This window comes from Natrix helvetica, assembly GCF_964273705.1.
Source record: "Natrix helvetica genome assembly, chromosome: 9".
NCBI classification, from domain to species: domain Eukaryota; kingdom Metazoa; phylum Chordata; class Lepidosauria; order Squamata; family Natricidae; genus Natrix; species Natrix helvetica.
Genome location: NC_138560.1, coordinates 2,400,420 through 2,417,479, shown reverse-complemented (window position 1 = coordinate 2,417,479; position 17,060 = coordinate 2,400,420). Strand labels below are relative to the sequence as shown.

Here is a 17,060-nt window from a genome sequence, read left to right as displayed (position 1 = left end):
TGCCAGGTCAAGTGACACAATTGTTTACGGAGATTCCTAGGTCATGGTTGTCCCAAAAGTGCTTTTTCCAAGGGCAACTGGACTTTTTCCCCTAGAAGACGTTTCACTTCTCATCCAAGAAGCTTCTTCAGTTCAGATGAGATGAGGAGAAGCTTCTTGGATGAGAAGCGAAACGTCTTCAAGGAAAAACAAAAAAGTCCAGCTGCCTTTGGAAAAAGCCCCTTTGGGACACTTCTGACGTTGTGTAATTGTGTTGTCTACCAAAGAGACAAAGCCGTCTGGATCTGACTTCCATTCTCTTGATGGAGGAACAAAATAAACCCTGCCAGCATAACTTTCTTGTCTTATCTTCCGTGTTTAGTCCCATTGTCAAAATATAATTTGTATCCTTGGTGTATCTACTCAGGAAATGTGGTGCACGGCACCATCGCTCGGCAGATGGTGGACATGTTGGTGGAGTCCTCCAGCAACGTGGAGATGATCCTCAAATTCTTCGACATGTTCTTGAAACTGAAGGACATTGTGGCATCCGATGCCTTCCGCGATTACATCACAGATCCACGGGGCCTCATCTCCAAGAAGGATTTCCAGAAGGCCATGGACAGTCAGAAGCAGTACACGCCGTCGGAGATCCAGTTCCTCCTCTCCTGCTCGGAGGCTGATGAGAACGAGATGATTGACTACGAGGAGTTTGCCAACCGTTTCCAGGAGCCCGCCAAAGACATTGGCTTCAACATTGCTGTGCTGCTGACAAACCTCTCGGAGCATATGCCACACGATGCCCGCCTGAAGACCTTCCTGGAACTGGCTGAGTGCATCCTCAACTACTTTAATCCCTACCTGGGCCGCATTGAGATCATGGGTGCCAGCAAACGCATTGAACGCATCTACTTTGAGATCAGCGAGACCAATAAGACCCAGTGGGAGATGCCTCAGGTCAAGGAATCCAAGAGGCAGTTCATCTTCGACGTGGTCAACGAAGGAGCCGAGTCGGAGAAGATGGAGCTCTTCATCAACTTCTGCGAGGACACCATCTTTGAGATGCAGATTGCCTCCCAGATTTCAGAGGAGGAAGGAGAGGCAGTGGAAGAGGAGGAGGAAGAAGCAGAAAGCACTGAAAGTGGGGAGGCGGAGAATGCGTCGGCGCCTTCAGAGGCCTCTTCGGTCTTTGGGGAGTTCCTGGAGAGCATCCTGAATTTCTTCCACTTGTTCACCTACCGCAACATCCGCCGACAGTTCCGCAAAGTCAAGAAGATGACGGTCAAGGAGATGGCCGTGGGAGTGGCCACCTTCCTTTACACCATCTTAATGGGCATCCTTGTCTTCTTCTACAGTGTCCTCAAGGGCTTCTTCCTGCTCATCTGGAACACCCTCTTTGGTGGCGGCTTGGTGGAGGAGGCCAAGAAGCTCACCATGACCGAACTGTTGGCCAGCATGCCCGATCCAACTCAGGATGAGGTCCATGGAGACATGGCTCCTTCTGACGAAGATGAGCAGGTGACGGAAGAAGGAGAAGAAATCAGTATCGCGGAGCCCGGCAAGGAGGAAGCATCTGTGGAAGGTGGAGAAGGTTTTGGAGCGGATCCAAAGAAAGAGCATTTCCGTTCAATGGCCCCTGATGCACCAGGCGGGCTTGGAGATATGGGGGACACCACCCCAGTGGAACCTCCCACACCTGAAGGGACACCCATCCTCATGAGGAAACTGGTATGGTTGGGGGCTTGAGGGGGCGGGAGTTGTTGGGAAGGTCCAATGTGGACCAAGAGGAAAAGGAAAGGAGGGGAGAGAAACCACGTTTAAGGAACGTGAGCCCAAGAGAAGCCCATAACCTAATCCCAAAACCCAGTTTTGAAGGAAAGCAAGCAAAGGGGGCTGGATATGTGCTCAGCCCTAGAGGCAAGGGGAAGGCACTCAGACCCTGGTGTCACAGAAGTAGGGCTGGAGTTTGTCCTTTCAAGCCCCATGGCTATTGAGGAATAACAGAGTTGGAAGGGACCTTGAAGGTCTTCTAGTCCAACCCCCTGCTCAAGCAAGAGACCCCTATACCATTTCAGACAAATGGTGGCCCAATCTCTTCTTTAGCACCCACAACCTTTGAAGGCGAGCTGTTCCACTGATTAATTTTTGTCACAGCAGGAAATTTCTCCTTATTTCTAGGTTGCTTCTCTCCTTGATTAATTGCCATCCGTTGCTTCTTGTTCTGCCTTCGGGGGGCTTTGGAAAATAGGTGGCCCACCTCAAAATATTAGAACACTGCTATCCTAATTTCAGAGGAACGCGGTGGCTCAGTGGCTAAGACACTGAGCTTGTCAATCAGAAAGGTTGGCAGTTTGACGGTTTGAATCCCTAGCGCCACATAATGGAGTGAGCTCCCATTACTTGTCCGAGCTTCTGCCAACCTATCAGTTTGAAAGCACGTAAAAAATGCAAGTAGAAAAATAGGAACCACCTTTGCTGGGAAAGTAACAGCGTTCCGTGTGCCTTTGGCATTTAGTCATGCCGGCCACACGACCATGGAGACGTCTTCGGACAGCGCTGGCTCTTTGGCTTAGAGATGGCCAACGCCCCCTAGAGTCAGGAACGACTAGCACCTATGTGCGAGGGGAACCTTTATCTTTACCTTTATCCTAATTTCATTAAACTAGACAGAGCCAATTCCTGCAAGCGTTCTTCATATGTTTTGAGCCTCCAGTCCCCTAATGATCCGTAGTTTACTTCTTCAAGCTACAGGATGTTATTCTAGTACTGAGTGATGCCCCTCTTGAAATATTTTAATATTTTCCTTTTCTGAGTCGTGTCCTTCCCCTTTGTTTCTTCTCTTGGATCCAATTCGTTGATGGATGCTCTTGGGTTTCTCCAGGTGGAAGGAGAGGCAGGGGAGGAGGAGTCGTATATGGAGCTGGAGAAGACTGAGGAACCCCCAGCAGAAGCAGAGAAAGCTGAGTTGAGTGGCTTGGAGGTCCATCTGTGGTTGCCACTTCATCGGAACCCCCTAAGTCATAAGGCAGAAGTTTTCATTGCCTAAGGCAGGGATCTCCAAACTTGACAGTTTTAAGACTTGTGGACTGCAACTCCCGGAATCCTTCAGCCAGCCATGGGACTAAGACTTGTGGACTTCAACTCTGCTGAATGAGGAATTCTGGGAGTTGAAGTCCACAAGTCTTAAAGCTGCCAGGTTTGGAGACCTCTGCTTAAGTCCGCTGACAATCTTGGTTTTTCTGAAGCAGAAATCCTGGAAGGGATAGAAAAGGGGTTGCTTTGATAGAAGGCGATGCCATAAATCCTCCTGGGATTGGGCACAGGGTATGGGAAGGATCTGTGTGATACTCTGCAACACGGTTTCTGTGCCCTCCCTACCACTTCTAGTGCGGAAAACGGGGAGAAGGCTGCCAAGGAAGAAGAGAAGAAGAAAGAGGAGGAGAAAGAACACAAGGAGGAAGAGCCGCCATCACCGCCACCAGCTGAGGAGGAGAAGAAGAAGAAGAAGGTGGCCCAGCGGTCAGAGAAGAAAGAGGAGGAACAGGGAGGGTCAGAGTTTTGGAACGAGTTGGAGATCCAGAGGATCAAATTCCTGGTAAGGGGTCCCTTTTGGGTTGACATTCACTGTAGAACAGTGTTTCTCAACCTTGGTGGGTTTAAGACGGGCAGACTTCAGCAGAGCTGGCTGGGGAATTCTGGGAGTTGAAGTCCACCCATCTTAAACCCCCTAAGCCCACGAAGCCGACTCCTTGTCCCGATAAAACCCTTTTTATTTAGTTCAAAGGGAATTCCTCTCCAGCAAAGTCCCGGCCAACAGTCTTTCAAGAGATTTCACAACCACAGGCCTTGATCAGGCTTGGAGAGCTGCCAGGCTGACATCTTCCAAACTCCATGCTGTAGCAGCAATTCCTTGGCAAGAAGTCAGGAACAGATCTTCACCTGAATGAATGGAACTCATTGTCTCCTGCAAACTCCCCTCCCCTTTCCCTCCTCTTTATTCCCTAAGGGAGGGGCCATTTACCGTCCACCTGTGGCCTTACTCCCAAGTCAACCCTTGTTCCTTAGCTCTTCCCTTCTCCTGGCAGCTCTGCGCATGCGCGCACACTGGGAACAGGCTCGGGCTGTTCTTCTGCCCCACTGATCTCCGACTCCAAAGGCAGCTGATAATTGTCGGCCAGCCCTGGCCCCCTCTCTGCCTCCAATGCAGAGCCTTCGTCTGAGCCTTCCACAGACTCCAGGGCTGGGCCATGTTCCTCCCCAATCTCCTCACTGTCCGAAACCTCTGCCAGTTCTGCTGTCGGGCCACAACACACTACTCCAGAAGATTAAGAAGCACTTGAGTACCATAATACTTGGGGGATTAGCCACCCCTCTAACCTCCCCTTCCTAGTTCTTGCCAAGACGCCATACTGATGGAACGGAGACCAAACCATAACCCTTAACTACCATAGCTAGATCTACAGAGACCAGGGCCTCCCAGAATAATCCTAATATTCACTCTGTGACCTGCCTGCCAGTGTTTGGGTGGTCTTCAGCTTACAACTCTCTTTGCCCTGTGGGAAAAAGCCCTTCCCAACTATGTCCCAACCACATCTGCTGAGGTGCTGTTGAGTTGGAACCACCATCGGGTTATGCCTAACCTTATCTTCTCATCCTTTCAGAATTACCTGTCCAGGAATTTCTACAACCTGCGCTTCCTCGCCCTCTTCCTGGCCTTTGCCATCAACTTCATCTTGCTTTTCTATAAGGTAAAAGATTGGCGGATTGATGGGAGTTGTCTCTTGCGAGTAGTAGAGATTGCAGGGGCTTCCCAAGTAGTTTGGGAAGAAGGTGAGGTGGTCCAGAGTAAGCCAAGAGTTTGATCAATGTCCAACCATGGCAGCTTCTAAGGCTTGTGGACTTCAACTCCCAGAATTCCTCAGCCCCACCCCACCCCACGCCCCGATTTAAGCATCCCACAAGGCGGATCCTGCCCGCAGGCCTCGAGTTTGACACCCTTGTATTAAGAGGTTGGGGTAGAGAAAGGAATAGACATCACCCTGGGATATAAGTGGTCGTAATACCCTTAAGCAGAAGACCAAAGTTAGAAGACAGCCAGGATTGTAGGTATGGGCCTTAGCTTTTCCTCCTTTCGATCCTCATCTTCGTTGCATCTATCTTGAGTCTCTCCGTCTTGTCACAATTTCAACTTCCTAGGTGTCGGACACACCACCTGGTGAGGAAGAGTTTGAGGGCTCTGGTCTTGAAGGCGATCTGGACGCAGGACCTGGGGCAGGCTCCGGTTTCGGTGGCGATGACAACGGTGGCAACGGGGACGGCAACGGCAACGAGGAGGAAGAAGACAGTGTGGTCTACTTCTTCCTGGAGGAGAGCACGGGCTACATGCAGCCAGCCTTGCAATTCCTGTCCCTCATTCACACCCTGGTAGCGTTCCTCTGCATCATCGGCTACAACTGCCTCAAAGTGCCATTGGTCATCTTCAAGCGCGAGAAGGAGCTGGCCCGTACGTTGGAGTTTAGCGGGCTGTATATCACGGAGCAACCGGAGGATGACGACATCAAAGGCCAGTGGGATCGCCTGGTGCTCAACGCTCCGTGAGTGAAGGAAGGGGAGAGAGTTCTTTAGAGTCCTTTATTGGCCTATTTGAACCGCTCATAGTTGCGTACGGGCGGTTGGTGTGCTGTTTCTGAGTCTAGGCCAAGGGTGGCCCTTTTACGATCTGTGGACTTCAACTCCCAGAATTCCTGATCCGGCATGGCCTTCGTGGCTAAGGTGGGGCCTGACCTCATGGCAAAATAAGTTTGCAAAAGGAAGGAGATGCCAGAACGGACTTTTCAGGGGGATTAAACAGAACGGAAGGTCTTTATGGATGTGGGGTGAGGGGATGATATTCCTGACGGCTTTTTAAAAATTGCTCCCCATTTTTTCTCTGTCTGTGCCAGGTCGTTCCCGAGCAATTACTGGGATAAGTTCATCAAAAGAAAGGTAAGATTGCCTGCAGACCCTTGGGTGAGAAACGGGGGTCTGGGGTCTTCTGAAGGAGATAGGATGAGCAGGGAGAATCTGATCAATGCCAAAAGGCTAAAAGAATTGATTTCTCTAGGTCAGGGGTGTCCAAACTTGGCAACTTTAAGACAACTCCCAGAATTCCCCAGCCAGCTCTGCTGGCTGGGGAATTCTGGGAGTTGAAGTCCACAAGTCTTAAAGTTGCCAAGTTTGGGCACCCCTGCTCTAGGTAGTAGTTCCCAACTTACGACTATTTTTTTAATGACCATTCAAAGTTATGATGGTGCTGAAAAAGTGTCTCCTGACTAGTCCTCACACTTACATCCATTGCAGCATCCCTGCAGTCGCATGATCAAAATTTGGCCGCTTGGCAACTGGCGTGTATTCACAACGCTTGTAGTACCCCAGGGTCATGTGATCACCATTTCTGATCTTCCCAGGGCCTTCTGGCAGTGAAAGGTAGTTGGGAAGGCCACATTCGCTTAACAACCATGTGATCTGCTTAACAACCAGAGTACAATGAAGGTCACGTGCTTGGAAATGACTCCGTTAATGACCACATCGCTTAGCTAGGACAGTTCTAATCCCAGCGTCAACTTGAGACTTGTGGTCCTACGTTGAGGACTTGCTGCATGGCTGCAATTTTAAAATAGGCGTAATCGTTGCTTCCCTTCTTCTTCTCCAGGTTCTAGACAAATACGGCGACATCTATGGACGAGAAAGGATCGCAGAACTTTTGGGCATAGATTTGGCCAGCCTGGAAATCTCAGCCCAAAATGAAAAGAAATCGGAGCCGGACACGTCGTTCTTGGCTTGGTGAGAAAGATGGGCAAAGCAAGAGGGCAGAGAGAGATATGGGGCAGCAGGCAATGCTCAGATTGGCATCGTCACCCTGACAACAGGTGGACGGCAAAGGGAGCATTTTTTAGGTTGCAGTTCAGGGTATTCATATTTCCTCAGTATCCTTGCCGTAGAGTACAGGTAATCCTTGGGTTACGACCACAATTGAACCCCAAATTTCTGTTGTTAAGTAAGACGTTTGCTGAATTTTGTCTCATTTTACAACCTTTTTTGGCACAATTGTTAAGGGAATCACTGCAGTTGATAAGTTAGTAACCCGACCGTAAACCGCTTAGAGTAGGCCCGTGATGGCGAACCTATGGCACGCATGCCGGAGGAGATACGCAGAGCCCTCTCTGTGGGCACACACACCATCGCCAGCTACTCTTCTGGTTTCCGGTGCAACTTCCGGTTTCGGTGCGCCCTCCCAGCTGGTCTTTGCGGGTGCAGGAGCCCTGGAAAACGCCCTAAAAACAGCCCTAAAATTGGCCTGAAAGTTGCCCCAAAAAACAGCCTGAAAATGGCCAAAAAAACCGGCCTGGAAAAGGCAAAAAACGGCAAAAAACCCAGGCATGTGTGCTCCACACATTCCAGGGCTCTGGCATGCGCATATGCATACACGCATGTTCCAGTTTAGGTACTCGGTGCCAAAAAGGTTCCACATCACTCGGGTGGGCTGTAAAGCACTGTGAAGCGGTATATAAGTCTAAGTACTATTGCAATTTCTCCCTCTCTCTCACTCTTACTCTCTCTCACTCTCTCTCTCTCACTCCCTCTCCCTCCCTCCCTCTCCCTGCCTCTCCCTCTCCCTCCCTCCCTCCCTCTCTCTCCCTCTCTCTCTCCCTCCCCCTCTCTCCCTCCCTCCCTCTCTCTCTCCCTCCCTCCCTCCCTTTCGCTCCCTCCCTCCCTCTCTCCCTCTCTCTCCCTCTCTCCCTCTCTCTCTCCCTCCCTCTCTCTCCCTCCCTCCCTCCCTTTCACTCCCTCTCTCCCTCTCTCTCTCCCTCTCTCTCTCTCCCTCCCCCTCTCTCCCTCCCTCCCTTTCTCTCCCTCTCCCTCCCTCCCTCCCTCCCTCCCTCCCTCTCTCTCTCTCTCTCTCTCTCACTCTCTCTCCCTGTCTGTATCTCTGTCTCTCTCTCGCAGGATTAGTTCCATTGACATTAAGTACAAGATTTGGAAACTTGGCGTCGTCTTCACGGATAACGTAAGTAAGAAGATGTAGCCTCAGGGCAGAGAAATTCACTACTAAAATAGAAATACTGACACTCCTTTCATCCTGGAGAAATTCTGTCCCTGTGGTTCCTAAGGGTCAATGCCAACTCCATGACGCATCAGCAGATATCGTGGAACATACGACTTAGTCTTAGACGTTACGACCACAATCGAGCCCGAAATTTCCGTGGCTAAGCGAGACAGTTAAGTGAGTTTGACCCCATTTTACGACCTTTCTGGCCACAGTGGTTAAACGGATCACTGCATTGGCTAAGCTAGTAACGCCGTTGTTCAGTCTTTGCTGGTCAGAAGGTCGCAAAAAAGGGATCTGGTGACCCCCCCAGATACTAAAATAAATACATGCCAGTTGCCAAGCATCTGAATTTTGAACCCGTGACCATAAGGATGCTGCAATGATCATAAGTGAAAAATGGCCACAAGTCACTTATTTCAGTGCTGGAACAGTCACTAACTGAACTGTCATAAGTTGAGGACAATCTGGAGAGGCTTTTCACCAGAGGGCAAAGAGCCAGCGGAGTTTGGAATGTCTGGGAGGGAGGAAGAGGACTAAGACAGTCCCTCCTTAGCGGTTCACAGAATACATCTAAAGTAATGCAGATAGTTGCTTTAGCCTGGCAAGATTCTGTCTGTAAGCGAAGGAACAATAAAGAAACTAAGAAGCAACTTCGCTTTTCGTTCTTGGGTCTTGACTTCGTTGTTGTTAGACTAAAGTTTAATGCCAGAAGATATTAGTGATACCTTCCTCTTCCTACTATCAAGACCTCAAGGACATTGTTCATTTGTTCTCCATTCAGTTATTCTTCTTCCTCTCCCTCCCACTGCAGTCCTTCCTTTATCTCTTCTGGTACATGGTGATGTCCATGCTTGGCCATTACAACAACTTCTTCTTCGCTTGCCATCTTCTGGACATTGCCATGGGCGTCAAGACCTTAAGGACCATCCTGTCCTCTGTCACCCACAATGGCAAACAGGTCAGTTAGGATATGAGGGAGAGGAATCCTCTGCTCCATAGGCACCAGAGAAAGCTCTTCTTTCCTGCTACTCAACTCACCGTCTCCTGCACCCGTGTCCTCTTTCCCCAGCTGATGATGACCGTGGGGTTGCTGGCGGTGGTTGTCTACCTTTACACCGTGGTGGCCTTCAACTTCTTCCGCAAGTTCTACAACAAGGGCGAGGATGAGGACGAACCAGATATGAAATGTGATGATATGATGACGGTGAGAGACGACGAGACATCCTAGACCAGTGTTTCTCAAACTTGGCGACTTTAAGTCCTGTGGACTTCAACTCCCAGAATTCCCCAGCCAGCTATGCTGGCTGGGGGATTCTGGGAGTTGAAGTCCACAGGACTTAAAGTCGCCAAGTTTGAGAAACACTGTCCTAGACTGATGTTCTCCTGGACATCTGGAGTCATCGGGGTTGGGAAAGCTGAGTTCTACACTGTGTCCTGAGCCTGGATGCTTTCTCCTCTCTTCCCAACAGTGTTACCTCTTCCATATGTATGTTGGAGTGAGAGCCGGTGGCGGCATCGGGGATGAGATTGAAGATCCAGCTGGAGATGAATATGAGCTCTACCGCGTGATCTTTGATATCACCTTCTTCTTCTTTGTCATTGTCATCTTGTTGGCTATCATCCAAGGTGAGATGGGTGGGCCTGCGCCCCTTCACGAGTCTCTGCTGTATCACTGTGTCTCTTGTCTACTTCCTTAATTCTAACCAGTTGTGGCCTGTTAGCAACTGAATCAGAGGAAGAGGAGGCAGCGTTCGGAGTCAGGGTCAGCATCAGGGCAACCTGAGAGCTCCAAGGGGGGGGGGGGGGAGAGGGAATGGAGCTGGCAGAGAGAAAGAAAGAGGCGGAACCTGGGCTGTCTGTCAGCCCTCAGATGCATAGTCAACACCCCACAGGTCTGGAGGTGGCTGATGAGGAAGAGGAGGAACAGCTGGGTCCAGTGCCTGACGCACCGATGCGCAGAAGGCAGAGGGGAGGAGAGCAGTGGAAATCTATGGGCCGGTCCTTGGGAAGGAAGAGTCACCGCTGCTAGCAAAATCCCTCCCTAGTTCTGGAGATAAAAGGCCGGGGCGGGTGGAGATGAATAGGTGTGGCAGACAACTATTTGTCTTCTGCACAGGTGGACTTGTTAGCCTGCGAGAGAAATGTTTTGCCGGGGCTGCCGGTATTCCTAATAAAGGAATTTTTGAGTTCACATCAGAGGGTTTATCGTGTTTGGGGAGCTGGCTCAGAACACCAATATTTGTGGGAACAGAATTGCTTCCTGACCCCAGTGATGAGCTGTTGGAACATGTTCTACCTTGGAAACAAGGATGTGTTTGAGCATCTTCCGGATGCCTCTTCCAATGACTGAACACGCCTTTGGTAGCGGGTGGCAGTTTTGGGAAAATGCTCCTTGGCTTGGCTTAATCTCAAGTTTTTTTTCCTTTTCTCTTTGACTTCTGGACTTCTTTCTCCATTTCCCCAGGTTTGATCATTGATGCCTTTGGGGAGCTGAGAGACCAACAGGAGCAAGTGAAGGAGGACATGGAGGTACGCTGAATCGCCTCTCTCTCATTTTTAGCAGAATAAGAGAGTTGGAAGGGACCTTGGAGGTCTTCTGGTCCAACCCCCTGATCGTCAAGCAGAAAACCCTACGACATTCCAGACAAATGGTTGTCCAATCTCTTCTTTAAAACCTCCCGTGTTGGAGCTCCCATGTTTTCTGGAGGCTTTTCTTCCAGGCTTTCTTCCCAGAGAGATGTGATTCACCTCTTTGTTTTGGGAGACGTAAATGATAATATCTTTAATGGGTGGTATAATAGCAATACTCCTAGACTTATATACCGCTTCATAATGCTTTTACAGCCCTCTCCAAGCGGTTTACAGAGTCAGCTTCTTGCCCCCAACAATCTGAGTCCACATTTTACCCACCTCGGAAGGATGGAAGGCTGAGTCAACCTTGAGCTGATCAGGATCGAACTGCTGGCAGTTGGCAGAGTTAGCCTGCAATGCTGCATTCTAATCATCGTGCACCATGGGAGGGAGGGAGGGAGGGAGGGAGGGAGGGAGGGAGGGAGGAAGGAAGGAAGGAAGGAAGGAAGGAAGGGCAATCGTACTTAGTCTTATATACCGCTTCTCAGTGCTTTTACAGCCATCTCTAAGCAGTTTACAGAGTCACCACATTGCCCCCAACAATCTGGGTCCTCACTTAACCCACCTCAGAAGGATGGAAGGCTGAGTCAACCTTGAGCTGATCAGGATCGAACTGCTGGCAGTTGGCAGAGTTAGCCTGCAATGCTGCATTCTAATCATCGTGCACCATGGGAGGGAGGGAGGGAGGGAGGGAGGGAGGGAGGGAGGGAGGAAGGAAGGAAGGAAGGAAGGAAGGAAGGAAGGAAGGGCAATCGTACTTAGTCTTATATACCGCTTCTCAGTGCTTTTACAGCCATCTCTAAGCAGTTTACAGAGTCACCACATTGCCCCCAACAATCTGGGTCCTCACTTAACCCACCTCAGAAGGATGGAAGGCTGAGTCAACCTTGAGCTGATCAGGATCGAACTGCTGGCAGTTGGCAGAGTTAGCCTGCAATGCTGCATTCTAATCATCGTGCACCATGGGAGGGAGGGAGGGAGGGAGGGAGGGAGGGAGGGAGGGAGGAAGGAAGGAAGGAAGGAAGGAAGGAAGGAAGGAAGGGCAATCGTACTTAGTCTTATATACCGCTTCTCAGTGCTTTTACAGCCATCTCTAAGCAGTTTACAGAGTCACCACATTGCCCCCAACAATCTGGGTCCTCACTTAACCCACCTCAGAAGGATGGAAGGCTGAGTCAACCTTGAGCCGGTGAGATTTGAACTGAAGTAGCCTGCAGCATTGCACTCTAACCACTGCACCACCTCGGCTCTTCCTATTGTTATTCCAATAATTCCATAATGGAATCCCATAATGGGATCACGAATGGATTCATTGGTAGAAAGTCAGTCTGTGAACAGGAAGAAAAAAAATGCTGTACAGGCAGCTCCCATTGGGACCAGAATTTCCATTGCTAAGAAAAGTGGGTGTTAAGACTCGCATCCGAGTCTTTTACGACTGTTCTGCCCTTTTCCTCACTCTTCTTTGTTGTCCTCGACAGACCAAATGTTTCATCTGTGGGCTTGGCAGTGACTATTTTGACACGACGCCCCACGGCTTTGAGACCCACACGTTAGAGGAGCACAACCTTGCAAATTACATGTAAGCAAAGGACGCGGGGGGGGGGGGGGGCGGAGAGAGGAAAGGCCACAGCCAAAGTTTTCCTGGCCTTTATTCTGTAGCTCTGAAGGTTTCAGAAAGCAGAAAACCATCCATTCAAAGACACGGAGGGGAGGGGAGGGGAGGGGTGGGCAGGGGTGAGCCGGGCCTTGTAACTACCGGTTCGGCGAACCAGATTAAAATTAACATCCAGATCGCCCGAACTGATCCGAATCGGCTGAATCCCACCCCTGGTATTTAGCCAAATCTTGCAAGTCAGGTCTGAGACACTTTCTCAAATTACATGTCTGCTCCTTGGATTCAGATTTCTCTTCTCTGACGCTTGTCTTGTTTGCTGGGTTTTCTTCCACGGCCTCACAGGTTCTGCCTCTCATAGTCCATTGGAGAGCTGCAAGTTAAATTGCAGGAAGGGTGATAATAGGAGAGACTTCCTCTTCCCCATCCCCTTCCCCAATTTCTCCACTTCCCAAGAGGCCGTATTTCCCATTCCCTCGAAGGTATTCTTCTGGGTACAACCCACGTTTCTCTAAATCCGAAGATATGCTTGGCACGGTTCCTTTCCTTACAAAGTTTTTCACGTCATTCCTTTCCCCCTTTCCTCCCCCTTGTAGGTTCTTCCTGATGTATCTCATCAATAAGGACGAAACGGAGCACACTGGCCAGGTGAGAGGACTTCCTGAGGGTGCCCAAGGACGGGAGGGGAGGGAAGTTGAAACCCAATATTTTGTATCCGTTTTTCTTCTTTTCAAATTATTTCTTTTACTAATATTTTTCTTCCCCGCCTCTCTTTTTTTTTCCCTTTGCTTTTTCTCCACATTGTTTGAGGAACAATGACAAACAATGGTGACACTAATGCTAAAGATAATATTTAGAGCTTCATAGACCTTTTCTTGAAAGATGATGTCACAAACCTATACACTCTTCATGAAACAAGGGATTTTAAATGTGAGGACCATTGGAAATCCTTTGCTTGTTTACGAATATCTTATTCTGCATCCCTTAGGCCAGGGGTGTCCAAACTTGGCAACTTTAAGACTTGTGGACTTCAACTCCCAGAATTCCCCAGCCAGCCATGCTGGCTGGGGAATTCTGGAAGTTGAAGTCCACAAGTCTTAAAGTTGCCAAGTTTGGACACCCTTGCCTTAGGCCTTTCCCCACTTTTTTTCCTCTACCTATTCTGTAAATGTTTTTTTTTTAAATGACATTATTACGGTTCATCCTCTACTTACGACGACAACTGAGACAGAATTTCTATTGCCAAGGAAGGCGGTTGTTAAAGGAAGCCCACCTTTTATTTTATTTTTACAACCTTCTTTGGCAAGGCTGTTATGCAAATCGCTGCAGTCGTTAAGCAAACCATGCTGCCGTAAAGCAAATCCGGCTTGCCCCATTGTCTTGGCTTGCGGGATGGCAGCTGGGAAGGTCGCAAAGGCGATCGCGTGACCCCGGGATCCTGCAGCCATCCTAAGTACATGCCAGTTTCCCAGTCGCCCGAATTTTGACCCCCAGGGAAATAATGTGAGAGTCTTAAGTGCGAGGACCCGTTCCTAAGTCACTTTTTTCAGTGCCGTTGTAGCACCGAAAGGTCACTTAACGAAACGGTTGTAAGCTGAGGACTCCCTGTGGTTGAATTTTTTTTTTAAAGGGACGCTGCTTTCCTTTATCAATGTGTTCTCCCTTTTGCAGGAATCCTACGTCTGGAAAATGTACCAAGAGCGCTGTTGGGATTTTTTCCCGGCTGGAGACTGCTTCCGGAAACAGTATGAAGACCAGCTCGGCTAGAGGCTCCCCTGGGCTAAGCAGGGGGGCATGGCAGCTGCCCTGGGTCCACCTCCCTTGCCCCCTTCCTTCCGCCCTAGAGAAAAGGGCAGGGTCAGAAGCAAAGCAGAGTGGGGACAGCCTAGCTGAGCGTCTTTGGTTTCAAGCTTGGGGAGAGCCGCCTCGTTCCCTCCCTCTGCCCTCATGTCATCCCCACTGTGTCTTCTGCCTCTTGCTGCCAAGTCCCGTCCCATCCCCAGTGGAAGAGGTGGGTATTTCTGCCCCCACCCCTGAGAAATGCCCCGTCTGCTTGGGCTAAGCCAGCCTCCCAGTCGGCCAGTAAATCTCCCCAACTCTTTCTGGTCCCCTGGCGTCGGTGGGGTTCGTGCAATAGGCTTCCTATCCAGGTTAAAGCCCCCCCCAACCCCTCCCAGTTTCAAGTGCCTTTTATTGGCCCTCCCCCCCCTCCCCAGGAGAGGGGAGGGCCCTCCATACAGGGAAAAACTACTCTTCCGCACCCATCAGGGGAACGGAATGGGACAATTCGCCCCGGCCGACTCGCCACGAGAGAACTCGCTGCGGGGCAATTGAACCATTCAGCTTTAATTATTTAAAATAAATTTTTGGGAAAAAAAATATACTGTATATTTTAATGCTTGTCCTTCCCACTTCGTTCTGTCCCTCCTTTCATATTCTTTCTTTAACGATCCTGCCCCGCCGTTTCTTTGATATTCATTTGTCCCACGGCGAGTTGTCATGCAGCCAAATTGGCGGCGGTGAGTTGGACGGGGCAAGTTGGTACAGGGAGAAGGTGGGGCATTGAATTTGCTCCTGATTTCAGTCGGCCAGAGTAGCCGGGTGCCAAAGAGATGCTGGGAGTCCCCCAGAAGAAGAATGCAGCCCCCTCTGTTCCTCCCCTCCGTGACTTGAATAACCCTCCCCACTTGTCCTCCCTCCCTCTTACTTGTTTATACTTAGGGTGGTGAGTGGAGTCCATAAATCCCACCCAGTAGAGCCAGGTGTGTGTGTGTGTGTGTGTGTTTGTGTGTGTATGTTGGGGCTGGGGGAGGCAAGGGGCCCTCTGGAGATCCACAGCCCCCTTGAACTCCTGTACAGAATAGACCCCTTTGCCGTCCCCAATTTAATGGCCGTCCCCACTGGACATTTGAAGCCAGCTCTGTTGCGGGGATGCAGACCTCCTTTGTGGTTCTCCCTCCCCTTCAAGTCCAGCTTGGTTCTCTGCCAATAAACCATAGACTGCTGCAACATCCCCGAGTCGATATCCTCCTTCTGCAGAACCAACGAATTGCAATGCGGTTGTTGTTTTTTCCTGCTGTTGTTCACGCTGTGCTTTTTATGAGTCCGCTTTTGGATCGCCTTGCGTTTTATTGGTTATCTGTCTGCTGAAAATAGGCACGGACGCCAGCTTGGGATATCGCATGACTCCCAAGGCATCCTGGCTTGGGTGAATGGAGCCCCCCCCCCCATGTGTAAGGGGTGTGTGAGCAGAGAACCTTGATGGAGAAGAAGAGATTCAAGAGAATAAAAGAGTTGGAAGGGACCTTGGAGGTCTCCTAGTCCAACCCCCTGCTCAAGCAGGAGAGCTCTATACCACTTCAGACAGATGGCCATCTGATCTCTTCTTGAAAGCCTCCAGTGATGGGGCAAACACAACATCCTGGCGGTAACCCCTACTCAGGCAGGATCTGGCCATACACAACTTAGCCACATCCTGGACACTGTTCATACATACATGCACACTGAGATACACCTTTCAGAGGAGAAGGTACATACGGGGAACGAAAAGCTGAGCATACTGTTTACTGAGGTTGAGTGGAATGTAATGAGAAGCGTAAAACCAGGGCATTGGTGTTCTTTGGTGCTTCGGGGTGAAGCTACTGAAGAGTTCGGCTAGACAATTTCTCACTGCCAGCCCTGCTTTGCCAGCTTCCTGGGCAGTCCTGAAGCATCGGACGGAAGGAGTCCCCTTCCCCATCGCTTGTTTTTGTTTGAGGACTCCGTTCCAGAGGGTGGGAAAGGGTCAGTCTGAGCAACCTACAACCATCATCATTCCGGCACGTAGAGATTGCTGGCGGAATTTGGATTATTCACTGGTCGCGTCTCTAACACAACGGTGCTGGCAAGGAAGGAGAAGAGAAAGACGAGAATTAGGTATTCAGTGGCATTCAGCCGGTTCGGACCGGTTCACCTGAACCGGTTGTGGAAATCGCGGGATTCGTGTGGAAACGTGCTGTCCTAATTAGGCACGTTTTCAAGCTGCGTGCAAGCAGCGTGCGCGATCAAAGCGCATGCACGGAAGACTGAGCGCACGTGTGGATGTGTGCACGCTCACAGTTGTTAACCAGTAGGGAAAGTAAGTGAATACCACCCCTGATGGGCACCCTGAGGAGGATGTTCTGTGGTTGTGGGATAACCGTGGTAGCTGAAAAGATTGGGGACCATGGAGACCACGGGATGGAGATGGTTGCCTCAAAGAGCCAAAGAAAAGGAGTCCCTCTTATTCAGTACAGGACCCAAACAAGGAAATTGGGAGAAGTTCTGAAGGCCACAAAGGGGTGGAGCGAGTTGCACGGGTGGGAGAAGCACAGAGATGAGGTTGGAGGTCTTCAAACCTGGAGGCTCCCAGGAGGCGGAAGGTCCACCGTTGATCCTGCAGCTTCTGGGCTACCTGAGAAGAAACATCAGATCAGGATGAAGGGTCATGGAGTGAGCCTCTTGCTAAGAATCGTTGGACTTCTATCCACAAATCAGGAGCGAGATAAATGAGATGCGCTCATTGTTGGAGAATATGGTAGAAGACCGTGAAGGTGTTATCTTGGGCTCTTCTCCCACCACCATCCTTGGCATAAAATCCCAAGAGGGCTGACCACGCCATGTTGAAAACACAACTGCTCCTTCTTTACCTGCCCTGATCCAAGCGGCCGTGTCTGCACACCATGGCGCCAAAATGCATGCACGCAGTGCTGCATCAGTGCTGGAAACAGA

At 50.2% G+C, this 17,060-nt stretch overlaps 2 protein-coding genes across 7 annotated transcripts in view; one reads left to right on the top strand and one right to left on the bottom strand.

Annotated features, from left to right (window-relative positions):
* RYR1 (ryanodine receptor 1) overlaps positions 1 to 15,322 on the top strand; it is a 125,450-nt gene extending 110,128 nt beyond the window's left edge. For all 5 annotated transcript variants that reach the window (XM_081962069.1, XM_081962067.1, XM_081962068.1 and 2 more), the window contains 15 exons: positions 407 to 1,707; positions 2,861 to 2,943; positions 3,367 to 3,574; positions 4,641 to 4,727; positions 5,176 to 5,573; positions 5,922 to 5,964; positions 6,671 to 6,801; positions 7,966 to 8,026; positions 8,880 to 9,026; positions 9,138 to 9,272; positions 9,538 to 9,694; positions 10,533 to 10,597; positions 12,178 to 12,278; positions 12,908 to 12,959; positions 13,983 to 15,322. In XM_081962069.1, coding sequence (XP_081818195.1) covers positions 407 to 1,707; positions 2,861 to 2,943; positions 3,367 to 3,574; positions 4,641 to 4,727; positions 5,176 to 5,573; positions 5,922 to 5,964; positions 6,671 to 6,801; positions 7,966 to 8,026; positions 8,880 to 9,026; positions 9,138 to 9,272; positions 9,538 to 9,694; positions 10,533 to 10,597; positions 12,178 to 12,278; positions 12,908 to 12,959; positions 13,983 to 14,078 — 3,065 coding nt within the window. In that variant the 3' untranslated portion in view covers positions 14,079 to 15,322. The remainder of the gene's footprint in view (positions 1 to 406; positions 1,708 to 2,860; positions 2,944 to 3,366; positions 3,575 to 4,640; positions 4,728 to 5,175; positions 5,574 to 5,921; positions 5,965 to 6,670; positions 6,802 to 7,965; positions 8,027 to 8,879; positions 9,027 to 9,137; positions 9,273 to 9,537; positions 9,695 to 10,532; positions 10,598 to 12,177; positions 12,279 to 12,907; positions 12,960 to 13,982) is intronic.
* Positions 15,323 to 15,417: 95 nt separating this feature from the next.
* MAP4K1 (mitogen-activated protein kinase kinase kinase kinase 1) overlaps positions 15,418 to 17,060 on the bottom strand; it is a 31,485-nt gene continuing 29,842 nt past the window's right edge. Inside the window, exons 30-32 of one of the 2 annotated variants that reach the window (XM_081962071.1) lie at positions 16,979 to 17,049; positions 16,688 to 16,743; positions 15,418 to 16,191 (exon numbers count right to left, since the gene is read on the bottom strand). In XM_081962071.1, the coding sequence (XP_081818197.1) occupies positions 16,122 to 16,191; positions 16,688 to 16,743; positions 16,979 to 17,049 (197 nt within the window). In that variant the 3' untranslated portion in view covers positions 15,418 to 16,121. The remainder of the gene's footprint in view (positions 16,192 to 16,687; positions 16,744 to 16,978; positions 17,050 to 17,060) is intronic. The other variant, XM_081962072.1, reaches the window with a different exon arrangement.